The sequence below is a fragment of the Heptranchias perlo genome, chromosome 13, assembly GCF_035084215.1.
Source record: "Heptranchias perlo isolate sHepPer1 chromosome 13, sHepPer1.hap1, whole genome shotgun sequence".
NCBI lineage: Eukaryota > Metazoa > Chordata > Chondrichthyes > Hexanchiformes > Hexanchidae > Heptranchias > Heptranchias perlo.
In genome coordinates, this window is record NC_090337.1 from 23,696,046 (window position 1) to 23,716,008 (window position 19,963).

General features: G+C 39.6%; 1 protein-coding gene across 1 annotated transcript in view; it reads right to left on the bottom strand.

Annotated features, from left to right (window-relative positions):
* LOC137331104 (mucin-4-like) overlaps positions 1-19,963 on the bottom strand; it is a 68,844-nt gene that overhangs the window by 11,089 nt on the left and 37,792 nt on the right. Inside the window, exons 16-26 of the mRNA XM_067994708.1 lie at positions 18,226-18,437; positions 16,755-16,824; positions 14,165-14,332; positions 12,176-12,292; positions 11,775-12,038; positions 11,223-11,369; positions 9,632-9,816; positions 9,005-9,185; positions 8,353-8,478; positions 7,467-7,589; positions 5,606-5,745 (exon numbers count right to left, since the gene is read on the bottom strand). Of these exons, the coding sequence (XP_067850809.1) occupies positions 5,606-5,745; positions 7,467-7,589; positions 8,353-8,478; positions 9,005-9,185; positions 9,632-9,816; positions 11,223-11,369; positions 11,775-12,038; positions 12,176-12,292; positions 14,165-14,332; positions 16,755-16,824; positions 18,226-18,437 (1,733 nt within the window). The remainder of the gene's footprint in view (positions 1-5,605; positions 5,746-7,466; positions 7,590-8,352; positions 8,479-9,004; positions 9,186-9,631; positions 9,817-11,222; positions 11,370-11,774; positions 12,039-12,175; positions 12,293-14,164; positions 14,333-16,754; positions 16,825-18,225; positions 18,438-19,963) is intronic.

Below are 19,963 nucleotides of genomic sequence, written 5' to 3' on the forward strand. Positions count from 1 at the left end.
GTTGGGAAGTCCAGTCTGCAGTCCTACGTACATCTGTATGTGGGAGAGACAGTGTTTATTTCAGACAGGCTGCGTGCTCCAGAGAGAGAGAGAGAGAGAGGGACTAGGCAATTTCTCTCTCCTGTTTTGTTTTCTGGATTTGTTTCGGGTAAAGGGATTATTCCTTTGGACAAAATAAATAATAAATGATGATTTGACAAATTAACCCCTTGGGCTCTCAAGAAGAGCCGCAATGGATTTTCTGTGTTTCTTTTAAAACAGATGACCCTGGTTTTTGGGACCACATGAGTGTTGATGGTGCAGGATTACCAAGAGTAGTTCTTTGACATAAAATGGCTTTACAAAGTTACGGTGCAACTTTTGCTGGAGAAATTTGGTGCAGGAAACGATCCAGTGGTGTTAAAAAATTTAAGACTTTAGCTGCAGACATCGGCAGATACCAAATGTCACAGCGTGGTGATATCAACCTGATTCTCTTCTTTTGAAAACATTTTGATTTGTTTTGTTTTAACCCATTTATTGTCTTCCAAGACAGAGTGCTTGAGATGGGAAGATATGGGAGTTACATCCAAAAGTAATTACGAGCCCTTCATCTCTACTATAAAACCACAAAGCCTGGACATAATTTGTTTCTGAAATTGGAATTGATAAGAAAAATGTATATGAGTTGCTGTTCAAGCACTCGAGAAAGAAAATTTACTTGTAATTTAAGGGGATAATCAAATTATATTTTAAAATAGAAGTCGTCCAGTCTAAATGGTTCCTATTGAATGCTGTGTATCAAGAATTCTTTTCGGGAGGGAAGAAAATTTTACATTGACAAGTCCTGTCAGTCCAACAATACTGCTCTCAAGTTGGGATAATTGTGAAATGATAGAAGGGACTCGGGCACAATGTAGTGGGATATTTTGGGAAATGAAAAGCGGTTCAAGAAGAAATTACGTAAAATAAACAAATTTTGGGATATTGGAGCTGACTGTAAATATTGTATCGGACAGTAACATTGGTTTGGCAACATTAGATCAAAAGGTCAGAGATTTAGGGTCTCACATTAAAGATATATTTTAAAAAATAAATGAAAATACAGATAAGGAATTGTCTGAGGATCAAATACTGATCATACATTTGCAAAGGATAGCTACAGTGCTAGAAACACATGCCCAAACCATTAATAAATTAATAAAAGAGGAATATAACGTATCTTAGCAGGCAGCTGCTAATGACATCTGCAGTACATATGGTAACTGGATTGTGGAACAGATACAGGCAGGGGAAGTACCCTTATGAATCAACAAACTGAGGGTGAACCTGACCTGTGGGCATGATGGAGGTGGTACCTCCAAGCGGCTGTTAGCAAACAAGAACATCACCCCTTGCCAATTCAGGGCAATGGTGCGGGTGTACCCCACTCAAGTGGAGTGTAAACCTGACGGAGGAGGGCTCCTAGGGTTGGTACTAGTAATACTGGTGATGGCACCCGAAACCCAGGGATGAGAGGTGTAACAAGTACAGAATATTGGGGTAGTGAAGGACGGAATGCACATATCCCATCACAATAGGTTACCATATGCTGAAAAAAAATTAAAGGGAATTTGGCTGGAACAAAATTAAAGGGATGTGTTACTAGACATGCTGTCACTCTATGTCCACATAGTGTTGGACACAGGCCAGAAGCACAGGGTGGGATAATTTACAACAGAAATGCGTATGTGCCGCCCCAACAGCCGAATAGCATAAAGATAGGGCACTTTGCTCTAACATGTAACCTGTGAGTTACGGGTTAGGCATATGCACAGAACATCACGGAAGATGAATACCCGAAAGGCTGTGTATTAAGTGCCAGACCAATGTTGCATGGACTCTATCGGTATTGGTCTAAATGATTATTAAGCCATAATCATGACCAAAAGGGGGGACTGTTAAAGTAAAATTTAAGCTGTTGGGTTAAAGGCAAAGATGAAGTGACTATTGTGTGCATGGACTGACAGGACTTGTCAATGTAAAATTTTCTTCCCTCCCGAAAAGAATTCTTGATACACAGCATTCAATGGGAACCATTTAGACTGGACTTCTTCTATTTTAAAATATAATTTGATTATCCCCTTAAATTACAAGTAAATTTTCTTTCTCGAGTGCTTGAATAGCAACTCATATAAATTTTTCTTATCAATTCCAATTTCAGAAACAAATTATGTCCAGGCTTTGTGGTTTTATAGTATAGATGAAGTGCTCGTAATTACTTTTGGATGTAACTCCCATATCTTCCCACCTCAAGCACTCTGTCTCGGAAGACAATAAATGGGTTAAAACAAAACAAATCAAAATGTTTTCAAAAGAAGAGAATCAGGTTGATATCACCACGCTGTGACATTTGGTATCTGCCGATGTCTGCAGCTAAAGTCTTAAATTTTTTAACACCACTGGATCGTTTCCTGCACCAAATTTCTCCAGCAAAGGTTGCACCGTAACTTTGTAAAGCCATTTTATGTCAAAGAACTACTCTTGGTAATCCTGCACCATCAACACTCATGTGGTCCCAAAAACCAGGGTCACCTGTTTTAAAAGAAACACAGAAAATCCATTGCGGCTCTTCTTGAGAGCCCAAGGGGTTAATTTGTCAAAACATCATTTATTATTTATTTTGTCCAAAGGAATAATCCCTTTACCCGGCTGCGGTCACTGCCCCGAGACCACACTGAAATGCGCTTTGCGCAGACCAGACTAACCATAATTAAAAGCTTAAACATAACATATGACAAATTAGTGTACTACTAAACAAAATGGACTCTACTAAACCAAATGGATTCTGCTCAAGATGGACTGTGTGAGAAGACATTAAAAAATGCTGAGCTTGTGTGTTTAGAAAGCTGACTTACAGTCTGGAGTTACAAAGACATTTCACAACGAGCTGATAAAAACTACAGAACCAGACTGGATAGACAAAGACCATACTGTCTTAAGTTGATAACAGTTGTTTTAATGTGATTGGAGGTCAATTGTTGCTGTGGGGGCCTAATTGGCTAATGTGTAACTAATCAAGACTAATAATGCAATAGCTGCTGAAAGTCTGTACTTGAAAGGTATAAAAAAGCGCGACAACCATTTTGAAGTTGAGAAGGTGGCTGCGTACACTGCGGAGCGTCCAGTTCTTCTCCCAAAGTACTTTGTCCAATAAACTGCATGTTGAATCTTTAAGTCTGACTCCGAGTGGTGATTTTCCCACAACACTGCAAAAGCGCTGCCCACTCAGCATTGCGTAAAGTAGCTAAACCAACGGTCCCTATATGGAATAGAATCATGGAAAGGTACGGCACAGAAAGAGGCCATTCAGCCCATTGTGTGCGTGCCGGCTGAAAAAGAGCTATCCAGCTTCATCCCACTTTCCAGCACTTGGTCCGTAGCCCTGTAGGTTACGGCATCTCAAGTGCACATCCAAGTACTTTTTCAATGAATTAAGGATTTCTGCCTCTATCACCCTTTCAGGTAGTGAGTTCCAGACACGCACCGTCCTCTGGGTGAAAAAATTTCTCCTCAGCTCCCCTCTAATCCTCTACCAATTACATTAAATCTATGCCCCCTGGTCACTGACCCCTCTGCTAAGGGAAATAGATCCTCCCTATCCACTCTTTCTAGTCCCGTCAAAACTTTATATACCTCAATTAAATCTCCTCTCAGCCTCCTTTGTTCCAAAGAAAACAATCCCAGCCTATCCAATCTTTTCTCATAGCTAAAATTCTCCAGCCTTGGTAACATCCTTGTAAATCTCCTCTGTACCCTCTCTAGTGCAATCACATCTTTCCTGTAATGTACGCAGTACTCAAGTTGTGGCCTAACTAATGTTTTATACAGCTCTAGCATAACCTCCCTACTCTTATATTCTATGCCTCAGCTAATAAAGGAAAATATCCCATGTGCCTTTATAACCACCTTATCCACATGTCCTGCTACCTTTAGAGATCTGTGCACATGCACTCCAAGGTCCCTTTGTTCCTCTACACCTCTCAGTATCCTCCCATTTATTGTGCACTCCCTTACCTTGTTTGCCTTCCCCAAATGCATTACCTCACACTTCTCTGGATTGAATTTTGTTTGCCACTTTTCTGTCCACCTGACCAGTCCATTGATATCTTCCTGCAGTCTACAGCTTTCCTCCTCACTATCAATCACACGGCCAATTTTTGTATCATCTGCAAACTTCTTGATCAAGCCCCCATCATTAATATATACCCCAAAAAGCAAGGGATCCAGTACTGAGCCTTGCGGAACCCCACTGAAAACAGCCTTCTAGTTGCGAAAATACTCGTCAACCATTACCCTTTGCCTCCTGTCACTGAGCCGATTCTGGATCCAACTAGCCACTTTCCCTTGGATCCCATGGGCTTTTATATTTTTGACCAGTCTGCTATGTGCGACTTTGTCAAAAGCCTTGCTAAAATCCATGTACACTACATCAAACGCATTACCCTCATCGACCCTCCTTGTTACCGCCTCAAAAAATTCAATCAAGTTAGTCAAACACGACCTTCCTTTAACAAATTCATGCTGACCGTCCTTGATTAACCCGTGCTTTTCTAAATGACGATTTCTGCTGTCCCTCAGAATTGATTCCAATAATTTGCCCACCACTGAGGTTAGACTGACTGGCTTATAATTACTCGGTCTATCTTTTTCTCCCTTTTTAAACAACTGTACAACATTAGCAGTCCTCCAATCCTCCGGCACCACGCCTGTCGCCAGGGAGGATTGAAAAATGATGGTCAGAGCATCAGCCAGTTCCTCCCTCGCTTCTCTTAACAGCCTGGGATACATTTCATCCGGGCCTGGAGATTTATCCGCTTTCAAAGATGCTGGAGGCTGCTCAAACTGTTGAAGATAAGTGTTTCAAAGGATTTTTGCGGGGCCAGGAGCAGCATTACTACTCCTCCTGTGCCTCCACAGAAGTTGTCCTGTTCGCTGATGGATCTTCAGCGGGACCCACCCCCTTCCCAGGATCGTCTGGCCTTCCCCTTTAAATTACATCAGTACCCTGGCCATTGTGAGGTCACAGAGTGGGTAGACATTGCTGTCAAGACATGTCTTTTTGTTCTCGCATTAAGCTCATTACTACTTTGAGGATAAAGATTAGAATCACAGGCCACAGATAGCTTGGGGTAGATTTTCAACTTGCCACCCAGGCCTAAAACTGACATTGCTGATCAGCCTCCCGTTATAGAAGCTGCCCAATTTTCATGTACATTGGTTTCAATAGAAATAAAAATCAATTGGTTTCTATAATAGGTGGCTGATCTGCAACGTCAGTTTTACAATTGGGACGCAAGTTGAAAATCCACTCCAGTGTGATTTTCATTTAGCACAATGCTCCATTTACACACAATTCCACACACAAAAAAAATCACATTGAATGCAAAAGAAAGACTCATTTTATCGTATCTACACTCGTGACTCCTCCTGGACAGGTCTGCATCTCACCAGTTTGAGAAACCCTGCTCTAATCCATCTGTTCTATATTTTTTACCTTTTGATGAATGAGTGACCAAACTAATATGATATGGTCACAGAGTATAAATTAACAACTGCTACAAGGCCATTTCTTCCAAGAACCTACACTTGGATACGTGTATTCCTCACCTGTGCAGTTGGGTCCTTCATATCCCTGTAGACATGTACAGTTGAAAGATCCCTCAGTATTGATACAAATGGAATGATGACTTGAACAGGCATTGCTATCAAGACATTCATCTATATCTGGAAGAATAATGTCAGAAAATAACAGGTTACTTATTATGAGGTTTAATAATAGTTTGTACAGTGCTAAATTGTGGACGGAAACAGGTCGTTGATAACTGAAATTACCCATTAAAATATGAAGAATTGACATGGATTACAGTGAAGGATGTTCAGAAATTCAAACAAAAGCATACATTTCTTGATTGAATTCAGTATTATGCTTGAAGATGAGATAGAAAAATATAAACTTTGAGATAGAAGGTAGAGATTGGATAGGTGAGTAGATTTCAACACTCCTTTAAATTTCTAGGACTTCGGTTGGCTCAGCTCAGAATGAAAGCATGAACAGTCCTGAGTGGGTAGGTTTAAACCACTTTCCAGACTTGAGGTTAAATTTGTCCAAGGTTTGACACCAATTGAGAGTCTTACTCAAATATAACATAAGGAGGTTTAAAATAGGAAGTTCACACAAGTACACTAAGGAGTGCTCTATTGAGTTGGGTTGAGTCACATTGTCAGGTATTGAAGGAGGATCTTTAATTTGCTTCTAATCTATGCTACACCTGACCTAAGGTGTTGATACTGACACTGGGTACAAATAGTCCTCCAGTACTGATATACTTTACACAATAAGTACTTAAAATCAATCTCTAAAAAATTACCAGTACAGTTTATTTCTTCTATTTATAAACATTAAATCATATTTTGGGGTGTTCCAGGGCAATCTTGCACAAGATCCATTTTCTAAACTTGACACAAAATCCATTTGGAGTGTGCTTGCCATGAATCAGGAGTGATTTCAATCACTTTTCTATATTACGAGATATAATTTGCCAGAAGTTATCCCTCTCACTGCCCAATGTCCCTCATCACAGCAGAATATTACATCAGGAGTGTGGGATCCTGGGTACAGTAACAAGTTGAGACAGTTTGACATTACAGAAGCATAGTACATCAAGCAAGTGGTGTCCTGCATACAGCAACAAGCTGCAAGGGACTTTGTTATGAAGAATGAGGTTGTGCTTATTAGTGGTCATTTGAAATAGGTTGAATATTTTGCTATTTAATGTCGAATGGAATGCACAATGCACAGAGAGAAAAAAAAACTGGTTAAGCTCCAAAGAGCATTCAGTACTCCAGTTAGGTGACGAGGGATGGAGAATTGGTGACTGTCCACTCTATCTTGCTTGGTGACATGAGTGAGCAAGGATCCTTAGCCCTTTCCTCAGGACATTGCTTTCTCAAAGGAAAACATATTCAATATTGAAAGAAAAAATTGATCTCCCTGTGTTTCAAATTTCCCAATGTGATTGATAGAAAAAATATTTCAAAACACTTCACAGAATTAATTAACTTTAGAGTCCATTACCTGTCATATAGGCAAATAAGAATATAGGTTAAAAAATAAAATCTGTGGATGTATGTGTATATTTGCCAAAAAGAAAAACCCTTGCAGCACTGCTTACAATCATTGCTATGATCATCTAACTGGATTGCAGCAAAGTTATATAGACTTACTTAAAAAGAAACTTACAGAATAAATGAAAGAATGGCAAAAACAGTGACAGATGACGAGAGAAAGATTGAGATCCATAGAGAAGCAGGGAGATGGAAAGAGTGGAAGACAAACAGAAAGACCAAAAGAGGGAGAGACACAATTTTAGTTTACTTTTATCTGTGGGTAATGCCACAGAGGATCAACTGGTGGTGAAATTTGAAAAGTAATGAAGATATCCTACCAACACAGAATTTATAGGGCGCTCCTTCATATCCAGACTTGCACACACATGAGTAGTTTCCTACTGTATTGATACAGTCTGCATTTTCTGGACATGTAGAAGTATTACTGCATTCATTAATGTCTGAAAGAGAAGGATTATAACGGTGACTATTATGGTGTTCACTTCAGTGATACTTTGGTTGCAATTCTTCCCAGTCTGCTCAAAAGTAACTCAACAATAATCCATGGAAAAAACATACTGTATTAGGGATACATTTCTCCTTCAGGACATATTTTCATTGAATATTCCTTTATCAAAATTGTCCCCAAGCTTTCTCCCAGATGACAGCCTTCTTGTTCTTTCTGATACCCATCATTCACAACATAATCATCAGCTTTTCTTCTACCTATGGCTTTTTTACTTCTGCTTTAATCCAGTTGTGTATTTGACTAATATGTACGTGATGACCTCTTGAAATCCAACACATACAAAGAAATCTGCTCTAATCTGTGCATTATACAAATATTACAGGAGCAAAATTCCCACTTTTTGCCTATTGTGTATTCACATAGGATTTTTAAGACCTTTCGTTTCAATATTTTAAAAAATCCAACATTTGGTTTAAAAATTGTACTTTAAGACAGCTTGGTGGCATAGTGGAAAGGAAGATTGCAGCTTTGTGCTTGTGAGGTCATCATGTCGTGAGACCGATTTCAGCCCATTCATTAAATGTAACATTGGGATCAATATTATGGTCCCAGCACCACACCACAACTGTGACATCTATTGTAGAATTCAGAAGTACATTTAAAAGTGGTTAGACCTTTGTCACATTGCCTGTGCAGAGCAGATTATTTTTTGCAAAATGTTATTTTTGTTTAAACAATAAGCGTTGGTACTTTACCAGTACAGAGGGAGATGTTTGATGTGTTTACTGTGTAGCCCTCATTACAGCTGCAGTTGTATCCTCCAAACACATTTGTGCAGATCTGCTCACAAGAGGATACATTTTCTAGGCACTCATCTAAGTCTAGAATGGCAAACAAATGTACATAAATTAGTTTCAGATACTTTCTTTGTACCTAACCAAACATCCAACATTTGTGTTGGAGCTTCTCCTTACTCTGCTTCAGTGGTGCAATTCTTCACAATCCCTTTCTTCAAAACTTCTACAGTTCTACAATGTCATTTAGTGAGGTTTTACACATGTAAAGAATGCTATTTATACTGGGAGATATTTCCTAAAATTAAAATAATTTGGTCAATTCTTTTATGGTTGCAGAAGAAACTTCCAAAATAATCCCCCCGTGATTTAAGGATAGGTTTCCATCCAATGAATGTACTGCATTTCATTTTCAAAACCAGGGCTCATCTTCGAACAACTAGAAATGCTGAAACAATACAACCATTCCAGTGGCCTGTATTTTAATGGTAAGATTTCTTATTTATTGATTTTGTACACATACGAATGGGAATCAGTCTTTATTTTACTTTACATTATGATGCACATATTTTGATGATGCACTTCACTAAACAAAATGAAAAGTGTTCTTTACCAAAACATTTTATCCCATCTCCTTTTAAATTGTCTGGACATGGATCACAGGTGTAGCCCTCCAGTGGTGCAGGTTGATCTTTGCAAGTGTCATTCAGGAAGCATTGGTTATCTTGACAAGCATCAAAATCCTCAGCGCAGTAATCGCCCGTGTAAGCAAGAGTACAGTTACATGCTGGGACCTAAATTATGAACAGACAGGTTTTGGATTTATATTGTTTGTGTGGAGAGTTTTTGTTTTGACCATTATGTCTGCCTCTGTTGTCTCCACCAGCATCAGGTATTGTAACAGCAGAACAGAACTCCCTACCATAAAATCTCTTGTTACTGACTATATCATAGCACTTTATCCTTAACAATGATCGATGGCATCATCTGCAGGCTAGAAATTGGAGCCTGAAAATAATTCGATACTCAATTGTACTCCTTAAGCCTTAAGCAGAAAATGAACCTCCAACATATTTGATTGAATTGGTGCCCTATTTTCCAAATGAAAACATTTTGGTAAATATTAATCAAACTGTAGGTGTTTGGGCTGCCTGGTGAATCTACATCCCTTCTTAATAATGCAATCTAATTATATAAAGTTTTTGTTTAAAAAGTAAACAATTTCTTGTATCGAACTTACCTTGAAGATAGTATTGTTTCTTTCTGTGCTTAAAATTGATCTGGAATAGTCACAGGTTGAATTGATGCTGCAGTTGCACAATGTAAGTGTCAGTCCTATCTCAGAAACAGCCTTGGAATCATTAGCTTGTACTATGGCAAACACTGGAGTGGAGCTTGTTGGATGCCAAGAAAAGTTTCCAGTTTCTATAAGCACAAAAGAAAGAATTCATGCATGTTTTTGAGAAATATTGTATATTCTTATTCTGATATATTTATTCAAATTATATACAATATGAATTTGTATAAAAGCAAAACAACCATAACATATTACATATATCAAAGAACAGTGACGCCAATACATTATTGAAAGATATATGATCAATTACCTGTGCCTGCTTTCTTTTGTGTTCTTACCGAGCATTAATAAAGGACAACACTGCTATAATTAGCTCTGATAATTATCTAAAAGTATTGGGTTAAAGAAAAGCAAAATACCATGGATGTTGTAAATCTGAAATAAAAACAGAAAATGCTGGAAATACTCAGCAGGTCAGGCAGCATTTGTGGAGAGAGAAGAAGAATTAATGGGGGTGATTTTAAACCCCAAGAATGGGTGGGTTGGGGGCGGGTGGGAATTGAAAATAGTTGTTTTTTTAGGTCGCGACCGCAACCCGGCTTTATTTCCAGGTTTAACGTCAGCGCGGAAAAGTACAGGCTTCCCACTGGGAATGCCAAGTCCAAAAATTTTCCAGTTGCGACCCAAAAAAAACAACTGTTTCAACTCCCACCCGCCCTTAGGGTTTAAAATCACCCCCAATGTTTCAGGTCGATGACCTTTCATCAGAACTGCTAACTGAAAGATCATCGACCTGAAACGTTAACTCTGTTTTAGATAAATCTATTCCATGCAGTCCTGGTATCACATTTTTACTATTTCTCCTCCAAGTTACACACAATACTGCAGATTTCCTTTACTGATGATACTCTTTTATGCCATTATCCACCATACTGATTGGAAAAAGTTTTAGCATTCTAAGGCTTGATTGCCCTCTGGCTACATTTTACAGAAACCACCAACTGTCTTATAAGAGTTAGAATTGCAAACAAAGTTTACTTATATCTTTTATAGCACAGAAATATACCATCAAGTCTGCACTGATGTTCTCTATATGAGCCATCTAGTTTAATTCCACTTTCCTGCTTGGCACCCATACCCTTTAATATTGCTCATTTTAAAGCAACGGTCTAATCCCTTTTAAAAGAATTTTTGGAATCTGCTTTAATGTTTGTGCCAGAGTATTCCAAATGCTAACCATGTAAGGAATATATTTTTCTAACCTCCCCTTTAATTCATTTGGTGATTATCTTGGTTAGTTTGTTAAACCTTCCCAACATAGTCGTTAGCTGTTCCTCCAAAGGGCTTGTGTTTGGACCACCTCTCAATTTAAATCCAGATGCTCCAGCATTGTATTTAAATACAGTATTCCCAATATCAAAGTATGAATTCCTAATACAAATGCAAAATATAATTGATCCAGACTGAATGCTAAAATAGTAATTGACTCGAGCTGTAAATACACCTGATAAAATCATTGGTAGTCCAACTTTACCTGTCATTGTGATATCTGGAGAATCAGTCAACACTGAAAATGTCACTTTATCATTATTGACATCAGTTGCAGTAAAAAGAATGAACACTGGTTCATCAAGATGAGTTTGAATAGTTGAAACTCCAGTGATGTTAGGTGGGAAATTATCTGTGAATATTACATTAATGTTATTGGAAGTCTTCAGTTTGAAGTCACTTTTAGTTTGTAAACAAATTTAAGGTATTGTACACAAAATAAACACGATATATTCTTGTTTAAACATTAGAAATTCAAAGACATTAAGAGATAGAAACTTTTAAAGTATTCTCTAAGTTAGCAGTACCATTGACAAAAATAAAGTTGATATAGCAAAAAGCAGAGTCCAATCTCTCAGTATCATGTTTTATACCACACATCAGGAATTAACATAAAAACAGATATTGAATATTGAACGGACCCCACCCCATACTTCCAGTCACCTTTGCATTTAATAAATCCTCTTCAGCAATCCTCTATCTAATACTGACTATGTGTCAACAATAACTTCATCATTTAACAAATGTGAATACATACTCATTGTGCTGTTCTGTGCTGCAAATGATGTCACACTTTGTAATGTTGCTGTTCCAAAAGATAAATCATCTGTACTTAAAACATCAAAAATGCAGTCGTCGTGTCCTTGGCAAGTTTCATTAGCTTTGTCAATTTTCTCTTTTTCTGTGGTTTGCAAAAGCTCATCATAAAACTTAGGCACAAAACTGTTGTTGTTATAGGTATACCAAGTCTCTCCTGAGGTCATGTTGTATGTGAATACACTGATGTTCTCAGTCGTTTTCCCTAAAAAACACACACATAAACAAATAGATAAATGTAATAAGAATCATATTGTCATCATTTCATAAGATGCTGGGCCAGTTATCCATTACTTATTACCTAGCAATAATATTTTGAAATATGTGAAAGCTGTGGCTTACATGTCAGGCCAAAATCAAAGAATATCTGAGTTTCATTGGGCAAATTTGTTCCATCAAAGTCAAGGTTCGTTCCATTGGCAGCTTTAAAGTCATCTGTTTTATCATCATTCCAGACACCTAGACACAGAAATGGGAAATAATCTTGCGGTACATGGAAAGCTAGGATTAATTCCTACATTTTATTCTGCTTCTGATTTTTTTTTCTAATTAATGATATATTCAGAAATCATTCAAAATTAAAATAAACACTCAGGATAAATCAAGCCAATGTTTTTTAGCTTCAAACTGTAATTTAAAAAGTGCATCTCAGCTCTGGCTTGAGTTGGCTCAAAGACTCAAGCAAAGCCTTGACTAGGCATTGCCTTCACTCAGAGCTGAAATGTCTGGATTGCTCAAATCTGTCTGAAATATGCCCAGCAACTAATCCAAGATGATTTTGAAAAGAACACTTTTTATCTTATGGTAATAAATATCTACAATTTACTAAGACTTATGATAGCTGCATATCATTACAATTGTATTTGTGACCTGAGTTTTTTTTCATATGATCTCCCAAATAATGGTAAGATGTGACTTAATATTAGGGTGTTCAATCTAGCAGATAAACTGAATTTCTGAACCATGACTGCTTTGTTTTAGACTATAGAATCCAAGCAAATTCGCTACTCTTAAATACCTGCAATACAGACTTGCATGACCATCTGGAATAAACTGTTAACATTTGCTTTGTTCCAGTTAGTGGAGGTTTAGGTATACACTGCTTTTGTAGTGGTAGAGCTGATCAGCCATTGTAATTGTCCTTTGCTCGCTCACTAATTTAAGTATATTTTCTATTTGGAAACAGTGTGTAAGAAAAGCACTATACAAGCTTTCTGTATAATATTGTAAACCTTGTTAGGGAAATTGTAAATGAAATCCACTGTGTTTACCAGTGAGAGAGCTGCAGAGACACAGCATGCAGGTTAGCTGTGCTTTTAGTATTTTCCCCCTTTCTTTAACCCTTAGAAGATTGTAGAAGCATTATAGTGTTGTTTCTTGCCTTCCCCATTCGTCCAAATACACACAGAGTATCCGATTTCAGATGGGCCTTGAAGGCATAGTAAAATAAAATTGCTGGACTATAACTTGGTGTTGTAAAATTGTTTACAATTGTCAACCCCAGTCCATCACCGGCATCTCCACATCATTGTTAGGGAAAAGCATTATGTCAGCTTTGCTGAGAACAAAGTCTGTCCAAACAAGCTTTTTATGACCTTGTGAAAGAGAAGGCCTTCTTTGGCAATTAAGCATTTGGCGCTATCCATGTTTATCAGTTGGAAGGGGAGTCATCCCTAGCTTTGTTATGACTTCCTTGAAGATGGAGTTAATGCCATTCTGGAGGCCACTAATCATTAGGGAGTTGTTAGTACCAAAATGTTGTGTTCATAAGGGAGTAAGACTAATAGCAGCCTCACGGGACAGAGAGGATGATTGATGGGAGACCCATACAGAGCTAATTGTCTCAAATCTGTAAAAGTTGTCTGCTTTTCCACACATTTCTCAGAGTGTTCTCGGGACAGGACTGGAGTGCCCAAGTGATCAAGACCTTCAAAAGTGCACTTTGAAGCCTTGGAAAGTGATCAACTTTGTGTCAGGTTGTATCAATATGACCAGCATCTTTGATGGTACTCCTGTATTTTAACCTCTTTGTTACTTGTTACAACTTCTTAATAAAGCCATTATACTTTGGAACAAACCACCTTGAGACCTTTTGATTAAGGACTCGAACAGTAAAAGTATTTTACTTACACAGTGCTGGGATAACGTCACTGCTCCTCTTCAATCACTGACAGACCAGGTGACATACATTATAGTATTATAAATTCATGATATAACAAGATTAGAAAGAGATCATTGAATTGATAAATGTAACAATCAGATTATTTTGTAGACAGTTCATTATTTAAGTTGTAATAAGGACACATTTTTAAAAGTGCTGTCATTACTCACCCAAGAGACCGTCCGTTTTATTTTTTAAAGAATTATCTAATGAAGTAGTGAAAGTCAAAGCCCCCTTTGTTCCTGAAACAGTAATGGATGTTCCACCTTCAAAAGTAGCCACTGTCTCATTGTTGCTTGTCTTTGCTATGGTCACTTGATTTATATAGGTAGAATTTTCTGTAAAGAGGAATGATCACAACAATCTAGTTTAATTCATGTTTTATCCAGTGTTATATTGGTCTGTTCAGGTAATGAAATATTTACTGTTTTATGAATAAATTTAATAGTAGAGCCTTCTTAAGGGATAAATTCTGCTTTTCTGATAAATTCCATTTAAAATCAAAGTATTTGAATTAACAATTTAAAAAAAAATGAGTACAATGTAAAATATCAATTCATGCTGTATGCATTATTGCTTGCAGTTGTAATCAATACTGTAAGACCAAATCTTATTTCAGATCAGTTATCTAAGACTATAATCAATTTCTCTGCTCTGTAAATCATTATCAAATTTCAGTGTGAATAAAGATTTCATGTCTACAAATTGAGTCTATCACATCAAATCAGTTAACATTATCAAAACACTTCACAAGCATGTAATGATTTGTTGCACAGTTACCTTAAAGAAGGTTACTTTGTGGGAACTTTGTGAATAAACATAGTGCTGTTATGCTTATTCCATTAAGGAGATGTAGAAAGTCATAAACCCTTTGAAACTGACTAATAGACAATGGAATATTATGCTGGGATTTGAAGCCACCAGACATATTGGGTGCTAAATTGGACCATGTAGTGCCTGGTGTTTCAGCGCTACATGGCCTCTCCGACATCCAAGATGGTGCACCAGATGCCATCTTGGTACAGGAGTTAGCGCAGGCGCAGATAACGAACGGTGGAATCATGTAAAGTAGGGAGAAAACGGCTTCAATCAGTGTGCAACGCTGATTTAAAGTGATACACACCATTTTGGGACTTAACGTTCAACTCAACGTACAGTCTTAATCTCGACCATCTGAACATGTCTTAGAGTGCCTGGAGGACCCCCCACCAATGCTATTTAAAGGGATCATGCAGGATTTACAAGTTAGTGGCTGGATTATGCTTCTGGCTGGTGAGACATTTGTAACTGTTTTTTGAGGTCTCCTAGACTTGAATACTAGAATGTGGCGACATGGCCTAACATTTAGAGCCAGGACGTGCAGGAGTGAAGTTAGGAAATACTTCTACACGCAAAGGGTGGGAGATGTTTGGAACGCTCTTCTGTAGATGGCAGTTGATGCTAGCTCACTTGTGAATGTTAAATCTGAGATTGATAGATTTCTGTGAATCAAGGGTACCAAGGGATATGGGGCTAAGACGGGTATATGGAGTTAGGTCACAGGTCCACCAGGATCTCATTGAATGGCGGAACAGGCTCGATGGGCTAAACGCCACTGCCACTTGCTGCCTCTTGATATGCGCCATCTTCTCCTGCAAGAAAGTGGGACATGTGTCTGGGTGATGTGCTTGTCATGGTTGAATAGCTGCCAGTGTATGTAGCCTGTGAGTTGTGGGTAGGCGGCTTGAATCAGTGGTAATGTGTAAGGGTGAGAGGAAGCATCTGATTGGAGGAGTTGAGTACTGATGGAAAAAGTTTATTGGTATGTGGGGGATGGGGGGTGTAGTGTGTGGTGCAGTTGGTAGGAGATGCCGTGTGACAGTTGACCTCACTCACCTTGACGACTCATGTCAAAGCATTGAACTTCTTCCTGCACTGCATCCATGTTCATGATGCTGTGCGCCTGGGATTGACTTCGTCCCCCGCTGCCTCCCACTGTCTTTTGAGTATATGTCTGGAGGGCCTCTTGCCACCATCCCCCCCCCCCCCCCCCCCCACCCCCTGCGAATATAGATGTCCCTCCTTCAGTCCACCTCTTGGTCTCTAGTGCATCAGCAGAGAACCTTGGAGCACGCACTCTCGCAGGCCTGGTACCAACTCAGACCGGCAGATTGGTGAGGTCTGGCGTGCAGATTGGACGATGTGGGATTTTGTAGTGCGCAACCTTTATTCAATGTTTTAACAGACCTCATCAATGTGTAAACATAGGGATGGGACCTGCAGACAGTAGACTGTTATTTTCAGCAAATAACAAGTACCAGCTACCTTTAAGAGATTTCTAAGAAACATCCTCCCTTTAAGAGATTGAGCTCCCCCTGGTGGTGGAAAGTACAAATTGCATTGATTCCATGTGCAAGGCTTGGAAAGGAACGCCGATTGCAGGTAAGTGCTCCAGTGGGTCCAAACTTGCGTCCTGCCTGCACAGGGGCCGTTGGGCACGGAGTAATAGCACATCACGCTACCTACGTCCAAAAACGGCCTGTATCGAATTGTTCCCCCATTTTCTTTAGCTGAACCCTTTTCAACGTTGCAGCTACCGATTTAAATGAGAAGAATAATCCCACCAAATTTTCATTTGATAGAAAATATCTTTGAGCGTCATTGTTAGCATATTAGATATCTTCTAAATTAAAATGCATATCATAATATCCCTAATGTATTTTACTTGTAGATGCCTCAAATAGGAATGGATATGATTAAAATTAAACCAGTTGTTCTAACCTGTAACATTTACAATCCTGCCATCAACCATCAAACTTATTTCATCGTCATCCTTGAGATTCCACTGAACCTGCAACAGAAAATAATTTCTTAACTTGTAATTATCGTTAACCAAATAGAAAGTTCCAGATACTCTTTGCAGATACAGTAAGGAGGCATTCCACAGCTATAGAGGCACATTAAAAGGTGAGCATTTTTCAGAAGTTCAGATGTGTTGCAAGTGACCCTTACAAATGTGAAGATTTTTGAGTATAGGCAGGGCCGTGATGAGCACAGGGGATTGCCAGGTATATCTCTGTGAAAGAAGAGATGGTAGTTCAGAAACGTAGAGGACATGGGAGGCTTACACATTGCAGAAAGTACTGCCCTGAACTGTAAGTCTACTGCAATAGAGTCAGCTACTTGGGCATGGTGAAGGAGCTGTGCCTGAAGATGCTCAGGCTCAGAGAGGTTGGAACTGGAGGATGTCACCAGGCAACAAGGCTCTCAAGGGACAGTCGGCCATTTGCAATGTACTGTCAGTGACAGTGAAGATCATTACTTTTATTCCACACGGGCCTTCCAATTAACCACAAGGAATAACTCAGCAGTGTTATCATGCCATGTACAAATCCACTGAGGAGGTAACTGAAGCCCTGTATTCACACATCCAGATACATTATATCTCAGCAAGAGATCAGCTGCTTCAGGCAGGTAGACAAATGCACAAATATCTCATTGCACAATTCTTCCAGTGAACTCGGCAATTGGGCACTATGGCCTAGAAATCGGGAATGCCCATTTTTAGGTATGCGGGTGGGTGCATTGTACAATCATCGGGCCTGAATGGTGAGGCCCAAGGTGCCCCCGATATTGGGAAATGTTCGTGCACTTCCTGCTTGCCATATTGGGAGCTGAGTAGGCTGTTTAGCGCCTGAAAAACGGGGGCTGTGTGGCTAAATTTCTAGGCCTATAATTTTCTTTTAGACATATATAGCACAACCAAATGTGGAGTAAAGCTTGATGTCACTGTGCTTCACTGCTTTCCACCAAGCAATGAATTAGAACAAAAACAGGCCTAGCCATGTAAAATATTGTACATTATTGCATTCAACAGCATAAGATGAGAAGATTTAATTAACAGGAAAACATTAAGGCAACACTTCTTTTAGATTTAGGCATCGCTCGGGTATATGTACTTAAGGAGTTATGAAGCCAAACAGGTGTCTCAGGTATATGACCCGTAGCAACCCATCACCTCTAAGCCAAACAACTGCAGAATCCATACAAGCTGAATTTCTACTTGCCTGGTATGGAGTGCACATTTTCTCTTCATGAGACACCTCTAAACCCAGAGAACAGGTTGGCAAAAGTCAAGGCTTAGTGGCCTCCAAGTGTGAGCAGGGGTACTGCTGGCATTTATCCAGCTAAAATTGTGCAGCTTAGTCATTGCGCAGTTTTCTGTGAATCTCTTATAACCAACACTAATCACCTTTGTTCCACTTGATCCTTGTGCTGCCAATGCCACAAAGCTTGTCGCCTGTGATGTTCTATTTTCTCCAGCTCTGAGGGTTCGTCCCTGTAAGCTAAACGTCAGTGTATCATTGTCATCTCTCACATTTAATAGGATGAATTCTCCCAGACCGTTGAAGGTATATTTTACACTATCCAGGGTCACCACATGAGGATCTCCAAAGAAGAAACCTGGTGAGTTAGAAAGAATTTATTTCTGATAAATAATTTATTATTTTAGGTTAAATATATCTGGCCTATATGTGACTCCAGTCCTACACCAATATGGTTGACTCTTAAATGACCTTTGAAGTGGTCTATCAAACTGCTACAAAGAATAAGAATAAAAAAACGGATTGACCATTCGGCTGCGACCTAGGCATTGAATCAGAACACAACAAAGGCAGACCCAGCCCAGTCAACCCTGCAAAGTCCTCCTCACTAACATCTGGGGACTGGTGCCAAAACTGGGAGAGCTGTCCCACAGACAAGTCCCATAGTCAAGCAACAGTCATAGTCATACTCACAGAATCATACATATCAGCCAATGTCCCACACTCCTCTATCACCATCGCTGGGTATGTCCTGTCCCACTAGCAGGACAAACCCACCAGAGATGGGGTCACAGTGATATACAGTCAGGTGTGAGTGGTTCTGGGAGTCCTCAACATTGACTCCTGACCCTTTGAACTCTCATGGCTTCAGGCCAAACATGGGCAAGGAAACCTCCTGCTGATTCCCACCTACCGTCCTCCCTCAGCTGATGAATCAGTACTCTTCCATGTTGAACACTACTTGGGGGAAGCCTTGAGGGTTGCAAGGGTGCAGAATATACTCTGGATGGGGGACTTCAATGTCCATCACCAAGAGTGCCTTGGTAATATCACCACTGACTGAGCTGGCCGAGTCCTGATGGACATAGCTGCCAGACTGGGATTGCAGCAAGTGATGAGAAAACAAACACAAGGGAATAACCTACTTGAGCTTGTTCTCACCAATCTACCTGTCCATGACAGTATTGTGGGGAGTGACCACTGCACAGTCCTCATGGAGACCATGTCCTGTCTTCACACTGACGACTGCCTCAATCGTATCATGTGGCACTACCATCGTACTAAGTGGGATAGATTAATAACAGCTCAAAACTGGGCATCCATCAGGCACTGTGCGCCATCAGCAACAGCAGAATTGTATTCCAGCACAATCTAGAACCTTTAACAAGCTGTTCCAGTACAGCTACAACACTAGCATCTACCCGACAATGTGAAAAATTGTCTGGGTATATCCTGTCTATAAAAAGCAGGGCAAATCCAAAGCTTGACACCATTCAGGACAATGCAGTCTGCTTGATGGACACTCCATACACCAGCTTAAACATCCACTCACTGCACCACTGACGCACTGTGGCTCCAATGTGTACTGTCTACTAAACGCGCGACCTCCACCACCTAGAAGGACAAGGGCAGCAGGTGCATGGGAACACCATCACCTCCAAGTTGCCCTCCAAGTCACAGACAATCTTGACTTGGACATATTACACTGCTCCTTCATCATCGCTGGGTCAAAATCCTGGAACCTCCCTGCCTAACAGCTATCATTGTAGTTACAGCCCAGGAGGAGGCCATTCGGCCCATCATGCCTATGCCGGCTCTTTGACATTATCCAATTAATGCCATTCCCCTGCTCTTTCCCTATAGCCCTGTAAATTTTTTCCCTTC